This window comes from Nomascus leucogenys, chromosome 4 (assembly GCF_006542625.1).
Source record: "Nomascus leucogenys isolate Asia chromosome 4, Asia_NLE_v1, whole genome shotgun sequence".
Lineage (NCBI taxonomy): Eukaryota > Metazoa > Chordata > Mammalia > Primates > Hylobatidae > Nomascus > Nomascus leucogenys.
In genome coordinates, this window is record NC_044384.1 from 71,606,345 (window position 1) to 71,625,072 (window position 18,728).

The window sequence follows — 18,728 nt, forward strand, 5'->3', positions numbered from 1 at the left end:
GTTTTACCTGTTGAGCCATACATCACTGATAGCCATTTCTCTTCCCTGTCTACTTTGTTTGAACTGCTTGTTCAGTATAAATCACCTTAGAAACAAAGGTGCTTCTTTAGAACGATTTTAAAATTATGATTCCTTACAACAGGTATGCTCTCACACATCTTCGGTGTGAAAACACTGTTTAGTGGGTAATTTGGTTTACTCTCAGGGCAAGTTTTTAAAAACTGCAAGTCATTAAGAATCATTTAAGGAAAAATGAAATAGTAAGCATTTGTCTTTGCTATCTTTACAGAGTGAATAAGAAAATAGCAATGATCAGCACCAAGGCTCCTTATGGAGAAAGAGCGGGTGAAATATTTTCTCAGCACTCTTCCTACAAGGCGAGGCCCAGAGTCACCTTGTGTTGAAAATCTTACTAGTATAGGACTCAACAGAAAATATATTCCCCAAAGGCCCGTAAGAATTCCTACTTCAAACCCTCAGACTTCAAATAACTGCAAGAACTACTTGACTGAGGTTAGTTATATGACCGTTTCTCTTTAGGGTTTCATTTCTCTAGCATAATTCTTGTTTTTAATTTGGTGAAATACTGAGTTGTTCTGTTGACTTTTGCATGTTAAGTAAAGATCATAATTAGCTGTGTTAACACAGAAAGGATATGGGAACTTTACATTTTTTAATTCCCTGGAGCTCTCATTTTCAAGAGATATCCATTTGCTAACTTTATTCAATAAATGTGACTAAACTGACACATTTCAAATGTCTTTAAAAGCTGCATTTAAGTTAGGTTTTAGAAATTGCATGTTATTGCCTGATAACTGATGATATACTTTGAGATGCTTTGGCTCACTCTCTAATTGATTGTAGTTTAGCTGTGGTTCATACCACATTTTTTTTCTTTATTTTGAGGCAGTGTCTCACTCTGTCGCCCAGGCTGGAGTGTCGTGGTGCCATCTCCACTCACTGCAACCTCCACCTCCCAGGTCCAAGTGATTCTCCTGCCTCAGCCTCCTGAGTAGCTGAGACTACAAGCACCCACCATTACACCCAGCTAATGTTTGTATTTTTAGTAGAGACAGGGTTTCACCATATTGGCCAGGCTCTTCTCGCACTCCTGACCTTGTGATCTGCCTGCCTCAGCCTCTCAAAGTGCTGGCCCATGTCACTTTTAAAGTTTCTTTGCACTGGCCAGGTGCGGTGGCTCATGCCTGTAATCCCAGCACTTTGGGAGGCTGAGGCAGGTGTGTCATGAGGTCAGGAGTTCAAGACCAGCGTGACCAAGATGGTGAAACCCCATCTCTACTAAAAGCACAAAAAAAAAAATTAGCCGGGTGTGGTGGCAGGCACCTGTAATCCCAGCTACTAGGAAGGCTGAGGCAGAGAATTGCTTGAACCTGGGAGACGGAGGTTGCAGGAGCTGAGATTGCACCACTGCACTCCAGCCTGGGTGACAGGGCAAGACTCCGTCTTGAAAATAAAAAATTTTTAAAAAGTTTATTTGCACCATCTCAACTCTTCCCACCCATAATCACAACTGAATGATTGGCATCTAAACACTTTACCACATATGGATGTTTATTATTTAGTAGAATCCGAAATAATTGCATTTTATGAATTAAACAAAACACTAAAATGTTCATTTCCATTTTTATGTTAAAAGCTTTGTGCTTGGCCAGGCACGGTGGCTCACACTTGTAATCCCAAAATCTGGGGAGGCTGAGGCAGGTGAATCACCTGAGGTCAGGAGTTTAAGACCAGCCTGGCCAACATGATGAAACCTGTCTCTGGTAAAAGTACAAAAATTAGCAAGGTGTGTTGGCAGGCATGTGTAATCTCAGATACTCAGGAGGCTGAGTCAGGAGAATCACTTGAACCCAGGAGACAGAGGTTGCAGTAAGCCAAGATCATACCACTGCACTGTAGCCTGGGTGATGGAGACTCCGTCTAAAAAAAAAAAAAAGTTTGTGCTTTTCTTACGTAAGAGAACATCTTCTGACTATAAAAATCCTGGAAGAAAACCAAGAAATACTCTTCTGTACATATATTTGTCAATTAATTTATGGCTAAGTCCTCAAAAGCAATTGCAAGAATAACAAAAATTGACAAGTGTGATCTAATTTAGCTAAATAGCTTCTGCCCAGCATGAGAAACTATCATGGGATTAAACAGACAGCCTAAAGAATGGAAGAAAATATTCACAAACTATGGATATAGCAAATGCCTATTATCCTATTATCCAGAATCCATAAGAGACCTAAACAAATCAACAAGCAAAAAATAAATAACACCATTAAAAATGGGCAAAGGACATGAACAGACACTTCTCAAAATAACACATGTAAGTGGCCAACAAACATTAACAAATGCTTACCATTGCTAATCATCAGAAAAATGCCAAACAAATAAGTGAGATACCATTTCACACCAGTCAGAATGACTTTTGTTAAAAAAAAAAAAAAAAAAAAAAAGATGTTGGGGAGGCTGTGGAGAAAAGGGACCACACACCATTTGTGGCAATGTAAATTAATTCAGCTACTATGGAGAGCAGTTTGGAAATTAAGAACTAAGAATGACTATTGGATGCAGCAACCCCATTACTATACTAGGGGTATACCGAAAGGACAATAAATCATTGTAACAAAAAGATGTATACACATGTATGTTCATTGCAGCACTATTCACAATAGCAAAGACATGGAGTCAATCCAGGTGCATCCAAGGTAGATTGAAAATCCACGGTAGATTGGAAAATTCCATATATACCATGGAATTTTACATATATACTATGCAGCCATAAAAAGAACAAAATCACGTCATTTGCAGCAATATGGATACAGCTGGAATCCACTTTCCTAAGCAAACCAACGCAGAAACAGAAACCAAATATCTCATGTTTTCACTCATGTGGGAGCTACACATTGGGTGCACATTGTCATAAACATGGGAATAATAGACACTGGGAAATAAGAATGGGGAAGGACAGAGTGGGCCAGGGTTGAAAAACTACTTATTGGGTCCTATGTTCACTACCTGTGTGATGGGTTCAATTGTACTGCAAACCTCGGCATCTCTCAATATGCCTTTGGAAGAAACCTACAGAGGTACCGTGTTAATTTAGAATACAAACTAGAAAAAAAAAAAGAAAAGTTTACTATAAGTAGAGAATAGAAATTTATTTTTAAGATAAAATTTATTGAAGTAAAAAATGGATTAAACTTTTATAAAGGGCAGAGTTTTCTAAGAATTTCAAAGCAATGCATTCATTGCAAAAGATGGCTTTAATTACTTAATCTTTTTTTTTTTTTTTTTTTTGAGACAGGGTCTCACTCTGTCACCAGGCTGGAGTGCAGTGGTGCAATCTTGGCTCACTGCAACCTCCACCTCCTGGCTTCAAGCAATTCTCCTGCCTTAGTATCCCAAGTAGCTGGGACTACAGGTGCACATCACCACGCCCAGCTAATTTTTGTATTTTTAGTAGAGATGGGGTTTCCCCCTTTTGGCCAGGATGGTCACGATCTCCTGACCTTGTGATCTGCCTGCTTTGGCCTCCCCAAGTGCTGGGATTACAGGTATGAGCCACCATGCCTGGCCATTGTTTAACCTTTGTACTAATAAAACACTAACTTTCTAAAATCATGTATATGCAATAGATCAATATTAACTGCATTTTTGTCAGATTACTCTAAACAGCATTACACATATACATCCTCTGTTATCTAAACTTAAAATAAGTAGAAATTTTACTTTATTTATGTGATTATTTTTCTATTTACGCAAACTTCAAGTTATGTCTAGTCACTAAAAATACCAAAGGCCACATTTTGTAAGTGATACATTATTTTCATGATAATATTTGTTGTTTAACTTAAACATTATTATTATTTTTACTTATTTTAGATGGAGCCGGACTGTGTAGAACAAATAATTAGAGAAACAAAGAGAAGTACGTTGCCAAAATTTATTAATTAAATTTAGGTTTATTTTAGAAATAAAGTGTAAATAGCAAATAGCATTCCTTTTCATTCTTGGGTTAATAGATACTACGTCAAGTATTTTTTTTCTTACACACATCTAATGAAAGATGTGAAAACAAAAATTTTCACAGAGAAGACTGTACTTATGCACCATAAATTCATCATGTTCCATAGCTTAAAAAATTCCCAAGAAGTTTGTGCATCTCTTTTTCACTGGCTCTACACTTTCTTAAGTTTTGCCATCCTCCTGGAACTGTCAGCCAGCACATTGAAACGATTCTCAGAAAACAAAGACATCATCGGGTTCTCAGGGTTTTGGTAGAGACTGAAGGCCAACAGACCTAAGACTCATTCAGAAATACTTAGCTGAGCAATAACCCTTCATAAGGAGTCACTTGACAGGTGACATTTTAAATCTCCTGTCATTTACCGTGTCATTGGCTTACACTTGTTCTCAGGAAAAGTTCCAAATTTTTCACCATGAAATAAAAACACCCATGTCAATGTCATTCTTGTCAAGTTACTCAGCCTTTTCTCTTGCCACTTTCTGCCCTCTGCCCTTTGCTCTAGCACCAAACTGGATGGAGTGGAACTCTGCAGGGCTCTTCCTCACCTCAGGCTCTTTGCCTTCACCTCTTCCCTCTATCTGGGAAGCTTTTCCTTGTCCTTCAGGTATCAACCTATGTTATTCCTCCACCAGAAAGCCCATGATATTGACATAAAAGTGGGTAGATGTCCCTTCTGTGTGTTCCAGTAGTGCCCTGCTGTATACCTGTCATGGTATCTATATGACTCTGTATGGACATTGCCTGCCTGTCTGTTTTTTTAGGTTATAGCATATGACTGTTGAGAGGTGGACCGTACCATCTTCATCTTATAATTCCAGTGCTGGTTCTAGTACCTTAGCATGTGGCTGTTCATTACATGAATGAAGAATGAAAAAGCTCTGATATTTAAACATAATTAGAATTAATGCCGTGTGTAAATTATTAAATAGTAATTTTGTATTGTAAATGTACATACATATTTCTCATTCTTATTAACTCTGATAAAGTTCTCAACTCTTTAGTTTTTAAACTCACCTTAGTTAACTGAAGTGTTTTAGGTAAAGAACATAATTCTTTATTTTTCTTTCCAGCTGTTGCTGTGTTGGACACTTGCTCCCATCTACTTTCTTCTCTGGAATCCACTGGTAAGCCACATCTAATGAAGAGAATATTTAACCATAAAGTCTTAAGGAAAAACTGTATGATTTAAAAGATTATAAAACTTTATTACTGGGCTATTTACACATTTTAATTGTTCCTCATAAAATATGTAACATTACAATATTTACTGAAGTAGGATATTTTTGTATCGTATGTATGATGATAATTTATAGGGTATTTTAAATGATATTTTTTAGGCTCCTTAAGTTTTAAGTGGATCTTGCAAATGAAAACCAGTATTATTGAGTTTGACATATTCAAATTGCCCAAATGTCAGCTGTTTAAACAACCAAGTCATCATTGATACTTTAGTAAAGGTTAGTAAAGGTCATCGAAGGCTTATTTGCATTTTACAGTTGTTATTACTTAGGAGACTTAAGGAGTACCTGCCAGGTTTGTCCATGCTAATGTTATGATTTTCTTTTTGTACTTCAACTGTATTTTGTATGGAGATACTTTGAGGCTCTGTAAATATCTGGTTACTCCTCAGAACCCACTAGATTTAGCATTTCATGGATTGGATGACTTGTGTTTGAACAATTATTACTATGATGGTTGCCAGATGATTATTTTCTTATTGTCTTCTTTGTTCTACATGGAGAAATAAAATCAATAAATAAGGGAGAAGGGAAGCTCATGATTCTGATGCTCCAATTCCCCAAGATTAGGCCAGTGGTAGACATTCCAAGCTGACTTTATGTCTTTTTGATTTGTCTCCATTACTCTGTCAGCACTTTTTTACTTTCTGGCAGAAGATGTTCTAAGCTCTTCTTGTATTTTCTCTGCCCTAGCCCTGGAATGAGTAATTTTTTTTAGAAGCAGAGGTGGAGCCACTGAGGAAGCACAGGCGAGCCCTCCCCAGCGTGTACTCACTGGTCCCCAACAGAAGAACCGCTGCCGCATCCACTGAGGTACAAAGAAACTAGCATAGGGCCTTCTGGCTGTCTGGGGAGAGTCCTCATGTGGTCCCTGGCTGAGCCTCAGAGGTTCTGGATTAGTCTTCCTGTAGCCTCTGTGCTGTGTCTTTAGATTGGGGCTCTGTGGGAAGGGCCCTGGGAGACCCAACAGCACAGGGTGTCTCATCTGCCAAATGTCCCTCCCTTCCTCACACTCTGACACTCAGGAATAGGGTAGATGGCGTGTCCAGGCAGTGCCAGGCCACCTCACTGTCTCCTTTGAGATGGGCGCAGAGGGCCTTTGGGGTGAGTGTGGAGCTCGGAACCTGGAGCCTGAGGCCAACTGTCTCTCCCTGTGTCTTGGAGGAAAGGCCAAGTCCCAAAAAAACCCCAGGGCCTGACCTCTGGGCACGCAGGCAGGGAGGCAGGGTCTGTGAGCTGAGGGGGACATTGTAATGAGACTTTGAGCCTCGTTGCTCAGGGGCCTGGTCAGTGGACCGTGGTCAGAGATGACCTGGTCATCAGGACCTGGTCAGTTGGGACCTGATCAGCAGGGGCCTGGTTAGTGGTGGCCTCCTCAGTAAAGGCCTCATCAGTGGGGACCTGGTGACCTAGTCATTGGAAGCCTGGTCAGTGGGGGGACCGAGTCAGTGGTGGCCTTATTAGTGGGGCCTGATCGGTTGGAACGTAAACAATGAAAAACTGGTTGGTGGGGCCTATACAGTGTACCAGGGGCCCGGTCACTGTGGGGCCTTAGTGGCTTGGAGCCTGGTCAGTGAGGGCCTGGTCAGAGGGGGCTCGGTCAGCTGGGGACTCATCCATGGGGAATTGTTCAGTAGGGGGTCGGGTGAGCAGCAACCTGGTAAATTGTGGTCTTGTCAGTGGGAACCTGGTCTTGTTAGTGGGGACCAGGTCAGTGGAAAATTGGTCAGTGGGGTCTGGCCCATGAGACCTATGAAGTGCGGGCCTGGTTAGGAAGACGTGGTCAGTGGGGACTTGATCAGTGGGACCTGGTCAATGGAGGAGTGGTCATTAGGGACCTTATCACTGGGAACCTGGTCAGGGGCGGTTGGTCAGTACCTGGCCTGCTGGCCACTGTGTGACCTCAGGCAGGGGGTTTGTCTGTGGAGCCTCCTTGCCTCCATCTGCAGGGAAGGTGAGTCAGGGCACCCTGGAGGGTGGCTGGAAAGAGAAAGTGAGAAGATGTGTTGAATCCAATACTGCTTGGCAGACCTACAACTTTACAAATGACCTGTGTTCCACCTAGAGAGGGTGCCAGCCCTCTCAGCATTATGCAGTGCCCCTCTGTCTGCATCCCCAGGACCACCATGGGTGGGGAGGGCAGAGATTGGGGAGCACCTATAAAGGCTCTAATGCTCTAAGGTGACAGTGATGAGGACCTGGGTGCACCCATGAGTGGAGAAGCTAGGCCTGTCCAGAGAAGCAAGACAAACACACACATACACACACACACACACACACACACAGGCACACGTGCATACACAAACACATTACATACACACATGTCAGTTCAGGGGATAGAGGACACTGACTCTGGGCCCTGTTGACCCAAGCAGGCTCCCGTTGTGGTGGGTTGTGTCACCCCACAATGTCACTGTTGCTGAGTGCCCATCGCCTCTGTGTTGTGGAGCAGTTAGAGACACACAGCAGTGTCTGTGAGTAGCTCTGCGTGAAGGACCATTTTCTAGATGAGAGGCACATCTCAACACAGCTCACTGATCAGACTCAGGTGAGTGGGACCTTCTCTCTTCTCTTCCTCCTGGCTTGGGGACAGTCACTATCAGGTGGGTGGTTTTGGCCTCTGGGCAGCTACTGAGGGTAATCCCTGAACACTCACCGGGTGCCTGTTCTGTGCTGACAGTCATCTCATTCATCCTTGCAGCAATTCCATTCTGCATCTTTTCTGATCACCTCCATGACCACCCAGGACAACCCGATCAGGGCCCTGTCACCAGGCCCAATCCGGCTCCATAATAACCAAGACACAGGTCCAGAGACAACCGCCCTGCATGGTGCCTGCATCTGACCCCCGTTGGTGGGTAGTGACCAGCACAACATGGAAGAAGCCAGGGCAGCATGCGGCCAGCTGCCCTGCAGCCCCAGATGGCTCCTGAGCCTTGGGAAGTCATTCTTAAAGGGGAAGCTGGTCACTTTGAAGTCCCTAGAGGGAAGGGTGAACGTGCATCCCAACAGCCCTGGCAGCCAGCAGCATGCCATGCATCTTCTCACCCAACCTGTGTGACAGAGGCCCCCTCCTGGGGCAAAAGTCCCATACCTAAAAGGTCCCATCCCAATCGGACCTCATCCTGAGCCCTGGGAGGGGAGGGGCACCATGGGCCTCCCTGCAGCAGCCAGGATTACCACCCAGGGGACTCAGCCTTCTGTGGCCCTGGCCAGACTTAGAATTTGGCCCAAGACAAGCTCACTCAGAGCAGCTTCTCAGTACCTGGGGCCTGTGCATGCCAGGCAAGACCAAGCTGGCTCAAAGAGCAACCAGCCACCTCTGCAAGCGTGTGCCAGGAGCAGGTGGAGCAGCCACCAACCTCCCCCACTCAAGGAAACAGGGATGGCCAGGTTCCCACAGCCTGAGTGACCACCACCTGACAGCTGATGGAGTGGAGGCCTGAGGAAAAGCAGATGGCACTGGGGCTCTACCTCCAGGGCAGAAGAACTGATTTACCCTGACTGGCAGGGAGTGACATTGGTGGCTGGTCCACCGGCTCCTGGCACACCCTTGCAGAGGTGGCTGGTTGCTCCTTGAGCCAGCTTGGCTTTGCCTGGTGTGCACAGGCCTCAGTGCAACAAATGTGCTGCAAATGGAGCCACATAGAGGAAACGAGCAGCAGGCTCAGGAACAGGGTGTGCGCTGCCTTTGGGGCTCCAGTCCATGCATCGGGGCTCCTACAGCACTGTAGGCTTCTCGGGTGCCAAGAGGCAGACCACAGGCCATCTTGAGGAGGACTCTGGTAAGAGCTTCCTTGGGTATGTGGATGATGTCCAGGATGTTGGCCTGGTGTCCCTGAGACAGCACTAACAGGTCCATGACTGGATCCAGGTCCTGCCTGGGCTGATTGGCAAAGAGCTCACTGACAGTGTGGAAGGCATCTATGGTGAAGTGGGATCTATGTTCAAGGCAGAAAGGGCCCAATCTGGTAGATGAACCACACAGCCAGCTTCTGGGTGCAGGCATAGTGCCACATTTTTTGTCACTTCCTGATGTACCCCACCAGGACTGAAGAGACAGCCTGGAGACAGGGCAAGAGGAAGGCTGAGAAGGATGAGATTGTGAGTGCCAGATTTTTCCTGGCCCTGAGCCCACTCCCAGGGTGACACTCAACCTTTAGGAGTGGGAGAACAAGATTGACGGCTTCAAGTGCTTCACCAAGAAGATGGACAACAGGGCACTCAGCTCAACTTCACAGCCAATGAGTGGTGACAGGCTTTAAGAAAGAGCATCAGAAGGCTGCCAGTTCTTCTTCAGCCTCAGTCAGGCCTTGGAGCTGGACCAGGCCATCCACTTCAGTATAGATGCCTTCCACACTCTCAGTGAGCTCTTTGCCAATCAGTCCAGGCAGGACCTGGACCCAGCCATGGACCTGTTAGTGCTGTCTCAGGGACACCAGACCAACATCCCGGACATCATCCACATACACAAGGAAGCTCTTACGAAAGTCACGGACAGCAGGCAACATGTGGCAGAAGGGAAGACAGAGGTGCAGAGGCTGATGACGTCAGAATCACAGGAACAGGTTTTCTTTGGCCACTTTGGCTGAAATTCACCACTTCCATCCAATTGCAGTGAGAGACATGGGCTCACAGATGCAGCATTTCTTGCAACAAGCGATACTACTTTTTCAAAAAGTCACCCAGGAATTGATAGTGTTGAATGACTCGATACTCGATCGTGGACTGTTTCCAGTTCAAGGATACTTTTTACAGCAGAATAATACTAGCAAAGAGCTAGTACAAGGATGGTTTTGTGATCAACTGAAATCCGGCTGAACACAGAATTGTATAGGAAACAGTTCATATGGTGATAGAATAGAAACAGTAGCAAACGTGAACTACATCATGCTACGAATGCCTAAACTACTGCTGTAACTTTTGGAAAAATGATAATACCACTTTATTGCTTTTTGAAGTATGAATATTTTAGTGTATATGCTCTAGACCTCAAACCGTGTAAAGAGTCTCAAAGAAGTTGGCTGGATAAAGCCTGCTGCGGATGTCTTTATATTCAAAGATTGATGATGCAATTTGAATACGTGTCCCCACCGAATCTCATGTTGAATTATATTTCCTAATGTGGAAGGTGGATCCTGGTATAAGGTGATTGAATTATGAAGGCAAATTTCTCATGAATTGTTCAGCACCATCCCCTTGTACCATCCTCACAATAATGAGTGACTTCTCATGAGATCTGGTCACTGAAAACTCTATGTCACCTCCCTACTCTCCATGTTTTCCCCTTGCCATGTGAGACAACTGATTCTTTCTTTGTCTTCCATGATTATTGAAAGATTTCTGAGGCCTCCTAGAAGCAGAAGCACTGTGCTTAGAACCATGAGCCAATTAAACCTGTTTCAAAATAAATCATACAGAAAATGGCAAATGAGGACTGGAGCATTGCTATAAAGATACCTGGAAATGTGGATGCAGCTTTGGAACCAGGTAATGGACAGAGGTTGGAAGAGTTTGGAGGGCTCAAAAGAAGACCGATAGATGATAAAACTTTTGGACCACCTTAGAGTCTGGTTCAATGGTTGTGACAAACATCCTCACAGAAACATGGACAGTGAAGGCCAGGCTGAGGAGGTCTCAGATATAAATAAGAAGCTTTCTGGAAAATGTCTTCCTTTTGGATATGGAAAGCTTACACAATGCCTGTACCATCATTGTACCTTAGAAGCAGTGAATTTGCTTTTATTTCAGAGGCTCATAGGCAAAGGAGACTGTAGCCTTGACCCAGATGAGACTTTGGACTTTGTAACTCTGAGTTCATGCTGAAATGAGTTAAGACTTTGGGAGATTGCTGGCAAGGCATGATTGTATTTTGCAATGTGAGAAGGACATGAGATTCATGGGGTCAGGGACAGAATAATACGGTTTTTCTCTATGTCCCTACCAAAACTCATGTGGAATTATATTCTGTAATGTTAGAGGCGGGGCCTAGGTGGAAAAACATTTAGTCATAAAATGGTGCAGGTAGATCCTTCACGAATGATAAAGGACCATCACCTTGATGCTGTCCTCCTGATAGTGAATGAGTTCTCATGAGATCTGGTTGTTTAACAGGCTGTGGAACCTCTTTCCTCATTCTGTCTTCCTCCTACTCCTGCTTTAGGAGACATCTCATTGTCCCTTGGCTTTCTGATATAATGAGGAGGCTTCCTGATTCCTCCCAGAGACAGAAGACACTATGCTTCCTTCACAGCTTGCAGAACCATGAGTCAATTACACCTCTTTTATCCACAATAATACAGAAAATTAGAACTGCAGAGAGGAGCTGTGAAATGTCTTTAAGGCCTTTTTTCCTTTGTCTTGGCTATTATCACAGTGCTTCTTTATATGCAAATTTCTGAAATCTTGAATGTTTCCCCTTAAATGGGATTTTTGTTATTGCTACATAGCCAACCTGCTATACAGATATCTGGAAAAGTAGAAGCAGGCTCAGTAGTGGGTAGCAAACAAAGATTGGAAGGGTTTGGAGGGATTAGAGTATGAGAGGGAGTGGGAGGGAGTGATTTAATCATGGATGGCAGGGGTGGGTGTGGAAGGAAAAAGGGGTGGGTAGGGTGGGAAGGAGTAGACTGGCTGTATGGTGGTGGGAGGGTGGTGGGTAGTAGGAAGGCGGAGTAGCCTGCTGCAGAGGCAGAGCCTCATAGAAAATCCCTACTAGGGAAGTGCACCTGTGGCTTTGCAGGTTTGAGCCCCCATGGCTGCTCTCATGGACTGGACTAGTGTTGAGTGCCTGTAGCTTTTCCACACGGAGGGTGCAAGCTGTTGGTGGGTCTATGAATCTGGGGTCTGGAGGGTGGTGGCCCCCTGCGTGGGGGCTCCAAGTCCATATTTTCCTTCTGCACTGCCCTAGTAGAGGTTTCCCAAGAACTCTTCATCTGCAGCAGGCTTCTGCCTGGAAACAGTGGGAGGTGGGGGTGGGAGGCAGGCCCTTCACCAATGCTTAGGCAGCATCGTCTTGATGCTGTCCTCATGATAGTGTGTTCCCATGAGATCTGCTTATATAACAGGGTGTGGCACCTCTTTCCTCTCTCAGTCTTGCTTCTATTCCTGCCATTTGAAACATCTCATTGCCTCTTGGCCTTCTGGTGTGATTGGGAGGCTTCCTGATCCTCCCAGAAGCAGAAGCCACTATGCTTCCTTTACAGCCTGCTGAACCATGAGCCAATTAAACCGCTTTTCTTTATGATCATACAGAAAATTAGTGCTATGAAGTAGAGCCATGAAATGCCTTCAAGGCCCTTTCCCCTTTGTCTTGGCAACCAGCACTCAGCCTCTTTTCATGCAAATATCTGAAGCCTTCGTGAATTTTCCCCTGAAAATGGACTTTTCTGTTTTACCACATTGCCAGGCTGTGATAAAGAGAGCTGACAATGTAGAACCAGGTTCAGAAGTGGGTAAAAGACAGAGGTCAGAAGAGTTGGGAAAGCTTAGAAGACAGCAAGATGAGGAAAATATTGGACACTATAGAGAATTGTTAAATACTTGTGATCAGAAGGCTGACAAAAGGATAAACACTGAAGTCCAGACTTAAAAGGTCTCAGATGAAAATGAGGAATTTCCTATGAACAGGAGCCAAGATTACATTTGATTGGCCTTAGCAAAGGACCTGGCTGCACGGGGACCATGCCCTGGAGATCTGTAAAACTATGAACTCGGGGATGATGATTTAGGATGTATCTGGTGAAATGAACATCTAGGCAGCATAGCACAAGAGGTGTCCTGTCTGCATTGCACAGCCTGTGTTCTTATGGGTGACCTAAGAAATGACTTCAAGTTGGAACTTCAAGTGGAGATCTAAAGTTTGGAAAATTTGGAGCCTGGCCAAGTGGTCAAAAAGAAAAGCCGATTTTGAGGGGGAAAATTCAAGAAGGCTTAGGGTATTTGCGTAAAAAGGAACCTAGTGCAAATAGCCAAGGCAGTGGGAAACCGGCCTTGAAGATATTTTAGAGACCACTGCCGCAGCCGTTGCTGTCACAGGCCCTAGGGCCTAGGAGAGAAGAATGGTTTCCTAGGCCAGTCCCATGGCCCTGCTGCTGTGCTCAACCACAGGACACTGCTGCCTGCATCCCTGCAGCTCCAGCACCAGCCATGGCTGAAAGATGCACATGTACAGCTTGGGTCATTGCTTCAGAGGCGGCTCAAAGCCTTGATGGTTTCCATATAGTGTTAAGCCAGTAGGTGCACAGAGAAAGAGACTAGAGGCTTGGGAGCTCCTGTCTAGATTCCAGAAGATGTACAGAAAATCCTGGATGTTCAGGAAGAAGCTTTTCCAAGAGGCAGAGCCTCATGGGGAACCTCTACTAGGGGAGCAAAGAAGGGACCTATGGGGTTGAAGCCCCCACACAGGGAGGCATCATTCTCTAAACCCCAGATTCATAGACCCACAAACAGCTTGCATCCTCAGTGTGGAAAAGCTATGGGCACTCAACAACAGCCCTGTCCATGAGAGACAGCTGCAGAGGCTGAACGCTGCAAAGCCGCAGGTGCAGATCTGCCCAAGGCCTTGGGAGCTCAGCCCTCATAGCCCTGTGCCATGGATGTGGGACAACGATTCAAAAATGATGATTTTGGAGCTGTAGGATTGAGTGAATGGCCTGCTGGGTTTTGGACATTCATGTATCCTATGAGTCCCATCTGTGTTTTGTGCTTCTTTCTAGCAATTTTTTTTTTTTCTGTTGGCTGGGAATGCTTACCCATTGCCTGTACAATCATTGTACCTTGGAATTAGTAAACCTGCTTTATAATTCAGTGGCTCATGGGCAGAAGGGACTGTAGACTTGTCTCAGATAAGACTCTGGGCTTTGAGCGTTTGAGTAAATGCTGGAATGAGTTAAGATTTGAGAGACTCTAGGGAAGGCATCATTGCATTTTGCAATGTGAGAAAGACATGAACTTTGGGGGACCAGGGACAGAATAATATGTTTTGGCTCTCTGTCTCTACCAAAGCTCATGTGGAATGTTAATGGGAAATGTTAAAGGTGGGGGCTGGTGGAAGGTGATTTAATCATGGTGGAGAGTGGAGGGTGGATGGTTGGGGGGGAGGTTTGGGGGATTGGGGGTGGGAAGGTTGGAGGGGATTGGGGGCTGGGGTGGGTTGGAGGGGATTGTGGTGGGGTGGGGTGTGAAAGGCAGGGTTGGGGTGGATCCTTCACAAATGGTTAAACACCATCTCCTTAATGCTGTCCTTCTGATAGTGAGTTCTCTTCATGATTTTGGAGCTGTGAGATTGAATGAACACTGACCTACTGGATTTTGGATGTCCACTGGGCCTGTGGTCCCATTTGTGTTATTTTTCTTGGAAATTTCTTCCCTTTGGATTGAGAAAGCTTACCCAATATTGTACCTTGAAAGAAACAAACAACCTTTTAACTTCAGGGACTCATAGGCAGAAGAGACTGTAGCCTTGTCTCATATGAGACTTGGAACTTTTTATGTTTGAGTTAATGCAGGAATGAGTTAAGGCTTTTGGAAACTTTTGAAAAGGCATGATTGTATTATATTCTGTGAGAAGGATATGAGATTTTGGGGGTCAAGGTCAGCATAATATGATTTGGCTGTGTGCCCCTGGAAAAACTCATGTGGAATTGTGATCCCAAATGTTGGAGGTGGGGCCTGGTGGGAGATTATTTAATCATGGATGGGAGGGGTAGGGGTGGAAGAAAAAAGGGGTGGGTAGGGTGGGGAAGAGTAGGCTGGCTGTAGGGTGGTGGGAGGGTGGTGGGTAGTAGGAAGGGGGAGTAACCTGCTGCAGAGGCAGAGGCTCATGGAAAACCTCTACCAGGGCAGTCGCCTGTGGCTTTGCAGGTTTTAGCCCCATGGCTGCTCTCATGGGCTGGGCTGGTGTTGAGTGCCTATCACTTTTCCATACTGAGGGTGTGAACTGTTGATAGGTCTATGAATCTGGGGTCTAGAGGATGGTGGCCTCCTGCATAGTCACTCAAAGCCCTTGTTTTCCTTCTGCACTGCCATAGTACAGGATTTCTAAGAGCCTCTGCCTCTGCAGCAGGCTTCTGTCTGGAAACAGTAGGGGGTGGAGCTGTGTTGGGGGGCGGATGCTTCACCAATGGTTAAGCACCATCTTCTTGATGCTGACCTAGTGATAGTGAGCTCTCATGAGATCTGGTTATATAACGGTGTGGCACCTCTTTCCTCTCTCAGCCTTGCTCCTACTCCTGCCGTATGAAACATTTCATGGCTGTTTTCCTACTGGTATGATTGGGAGGCTTCCTGAGTCCTCCCAGAAGCAGAAGCCACTGTGCTTTCTTTACAGCCTGCAGAACCATGAGCCAATTAAACCCCTTTTCATTATGATCATACAGAAAATAAAGTACTGCAAAGTGGAGCTATGAAATATCTTCAATGACATTTCCCCATTGTCTTGGCTATTAGCACTGGACTCCTTTTTAATGCAAATATCTGAAGCCTTCTTGAAGTTTCCCCGAAAATAGACTTCTTTTTCTTCTACATTGCCAGGCTGCAACAAAGATAGCTGAAAATGTAAAGCAGGTTCAGAGGTGGGTAACAGCCAGAGGTTGGAGGGTTTGGAGAGCTTGAAAGAAGACAGGAAGGTGAAGGAAATTTTGGACCATTGTAGGCACTTGTTAAATAGCTGTGATTAAAAGGCTGGGAGAAGGATGGACAGTGAAGGCCAGGCTTACAAGGTCTCGGATGACAATGAGGAACTCACTGGGAACAGGAGCCAAGGTTACTTTTGTTTTGCTGTAGCAAAGAACATGGCTGCAGGGCGACCTTGCCCTCGAGATCTGTGAAACTTTGAACTTGAGGGTGATGATTTAGTGCATATCTGGTGGAATGAACTTCTAGGCAGCATAGCACAAGGGGGGTCCTGTCTGCATCAAACAGCCTGTGCTCTTATGTGTGACTGAGGTTATATGTGACCGAGGAAATGACCTCCAGTTGGAACTTACATTTAAATGTCAAGCAGAGCTCAAAAGTTTGGAACATTTTCAGCCTGGCCAGGTGGTCAAAAAGAAAAGCTGATTTTGGGGGGAAAATTCATGAAGGCTCCAGAAATTTGCATAAAATGGAGGCCAGTGCTAATAGCCAAGACAATGGGGGAAAAAGCCTTGGAGGCATTTCAGAGATGTTTGCAGCAGCCCTTGCTGTCACAGGCCCTGGGCCTAGGAGAGAAGAATGGTTTCCTGGGCCAGCCCCATGGCCCTGGTGCTGTGTGCAGCCTCAGGACACTGCTGCCTGCATCCCCGCAGCCCCAGCTCCTGCTCCGACCTTGGCTGAAAGATGCACAGGTACAGATTTCATCACGGCTTCGGAGGGTGCAAGCTATAAGGCTTCATGGCTTCCACATAGTGTTAAGGCAGCGAGTCCATAGAGCACTAGCCCAGAGGCTTCAGAGCCTTCATATAGATTTCGGAAGATGTAGGAAAATGCCTGGGTGTCCAGACAGAAGGCTGCCAAAAAAGCAGAGCCTCCTGGGAAACTTCTACTAGAGCAATGCAGAAGGAAAATATGGGGTTGGAACCCCCACACTGGAGGCCAGCATCATACAGACACCAATTCATAGACCCACCAAGAGCTTTGTACCCTCTACAGGTAAAAACTACAGGCACTCAACACCAGCACAGCCCATGAGGGCAGCTGTGGGGACTGAACCTTGCAAAGCCACAGGTGCAGACCTGCCCAAGGCCTTGGGAGCCCAGCCCTCATGCCCTTGTGCCCTGGATGTGGCACAAGGATTAAAAAAGGATGACTTTGGGGCTGTAGGTTTGAATAACTGGCCTGCTGGGTTTTGGATTTTCATGGGACCTGTAAGTCCCATTTGTGTCTTGTTCTTCTCTCTGGCAAAAATCTTCATTTTGGGTGGGAATTCTTACTCAGTGCCTGGACAATCATTGTACCTTGGAAGTTGTTAACTTGCTTTGTATTTCAGAGGCTCAGGGGCGGAAGGGACTGCAGCTTTGTCTCAGATGAGACTTTGGGCTTCAGACATTTGAGTAAATGCTGGAATGAGTTAAGACCTTGGGTCTTAGCCAGACGATGGGGAAAAGTCATTGAAGGCATTTCATAGCTTCACTTCACAGTGCTAATTTTCTGTATGATCATAACAAAAAGGGTTTATTGGCTCATGGTTCTGCAGGCTGTAAAAAAAAAAGCATAGTGGCTTGGGGAATGGTAAGTAAGGCATCACTGTATTTTGCAAAGTGAGAAGGACATGAGATTTGGGGAGGCAGGGACAGAATAATAAGATTCAGCTGTGTGTCCCTATGGACACATGTGGAATTGGTAATCAAATGTTAAAAGTGGGGCCAGTGGAAGGTGATTTAATCATGGAGGGCACTGGGTGTTGGGAAGGTGGAGATTGGGGAGAATGGGTGGATTATGGTGGGGTGAGGGGTGAAAAGTGGGGGTGGGGGAGGATCCCTCACAAATGGTTAAACACCATCTCCTTAATCTTTCCTCATGATGGTGAGTTCTCATGATGGTTTTGGAGCTGTGAGATTGAATGGATACTGGCCTCCTGGGTTTTGGACTTGCATTGGCCCTGTGATCCCATTTGTGTTATTTTCCTGGCAAACCTCTACCTTTTGGATTGAGAAAACTTACCCAATGCCTGTATCATCGTTGTAACCCTTGAAAGAAAAGAACTCCCTTTTAAATTCAGGGACTTATAGGCAAAAGGGACTGTAGCCTTTTCTCAGGTGAGACGTTGAACTTTTTAACGTTTGAGTTAATGCTGAATGACTTAAGACTTTGACAACTTTTTGAAAAGGCATGATTGTATTTTACTCTGTGAGAAGGATATGATATTGGGGGATCAGGGTCAAAATAATATGGTTTAGCTGTGTGTCCCTACCTACTTCACATGTAATTGTAATCCCGAATGTTCAGGTGGGGCCTGGTGGGAGGTGATTTATTCATGGATGGGAAAGGGGTGGGGTTGGAAGTAGAAACAGGTGGGTAAGGTGGGGAGGAGTAGGCTGGCTGTAGGGTGGTGGGGAGTAGCCTGCCACAGAGGCAGAGGCTCATGGAAAACCTCTACTAAGGCAGTGCACCTGTGGCTTTGCAGGGTTTAGCACCTGCAGCTGCTCTCATGGGCTGGGCTGGTGTTGAGTGCCTGTAGCTTTTCCATACTGGGGGTGTGACTGTTGGTGGGTCCATGACTCTTGGGTCTGGAGGATGGTGGCGTGGGGGCTCCAAGCCCATATTTTCCTTCTGCACTGCCCTAGTAGAGGTTTTCCAAGAGGATCTGCCTCTGCCTCAGGCTTCTGCTTGGAAACAGTGGGTGGTGGAATGGGGTGGTGGGCGGATCCTTCACCACAGTTAAGCACCATCTTCTTGATGCTGATCTGCTGATAGTGAGCTCTCATGAGATCTAGTTGTATAACAGGATGTCGACACTCTTTCTCTCTCTG

The 18,728-nt window shown here is 45.5% G+C and overlaps 1 protein-coding gene across 1 annotated transcript in view; it reads left to right on the plus strand.

Moving 5' to 3' along the window:
* Nucleotides 1-18,728, plus strand: part of LOC100597435 (ankyrin repeat domain-containing protein 18A-like) — a 110,321-nt gene that overhangs the window by 54,388 nt on the left and 37,205 nt on the right. Inside the window, 4 exon segments of the mRNA XM_030810032.1 lie at nt 290-323; nt 325-513; nt 3,895-3,940; nt 5,110-5,163. Of these exon segments, the coding sequence (XP_030665892.1) occupies nt 290-323; nt 325-513; nt 3,895-3,940; nt 5,110-5,163 (323 nt within the window).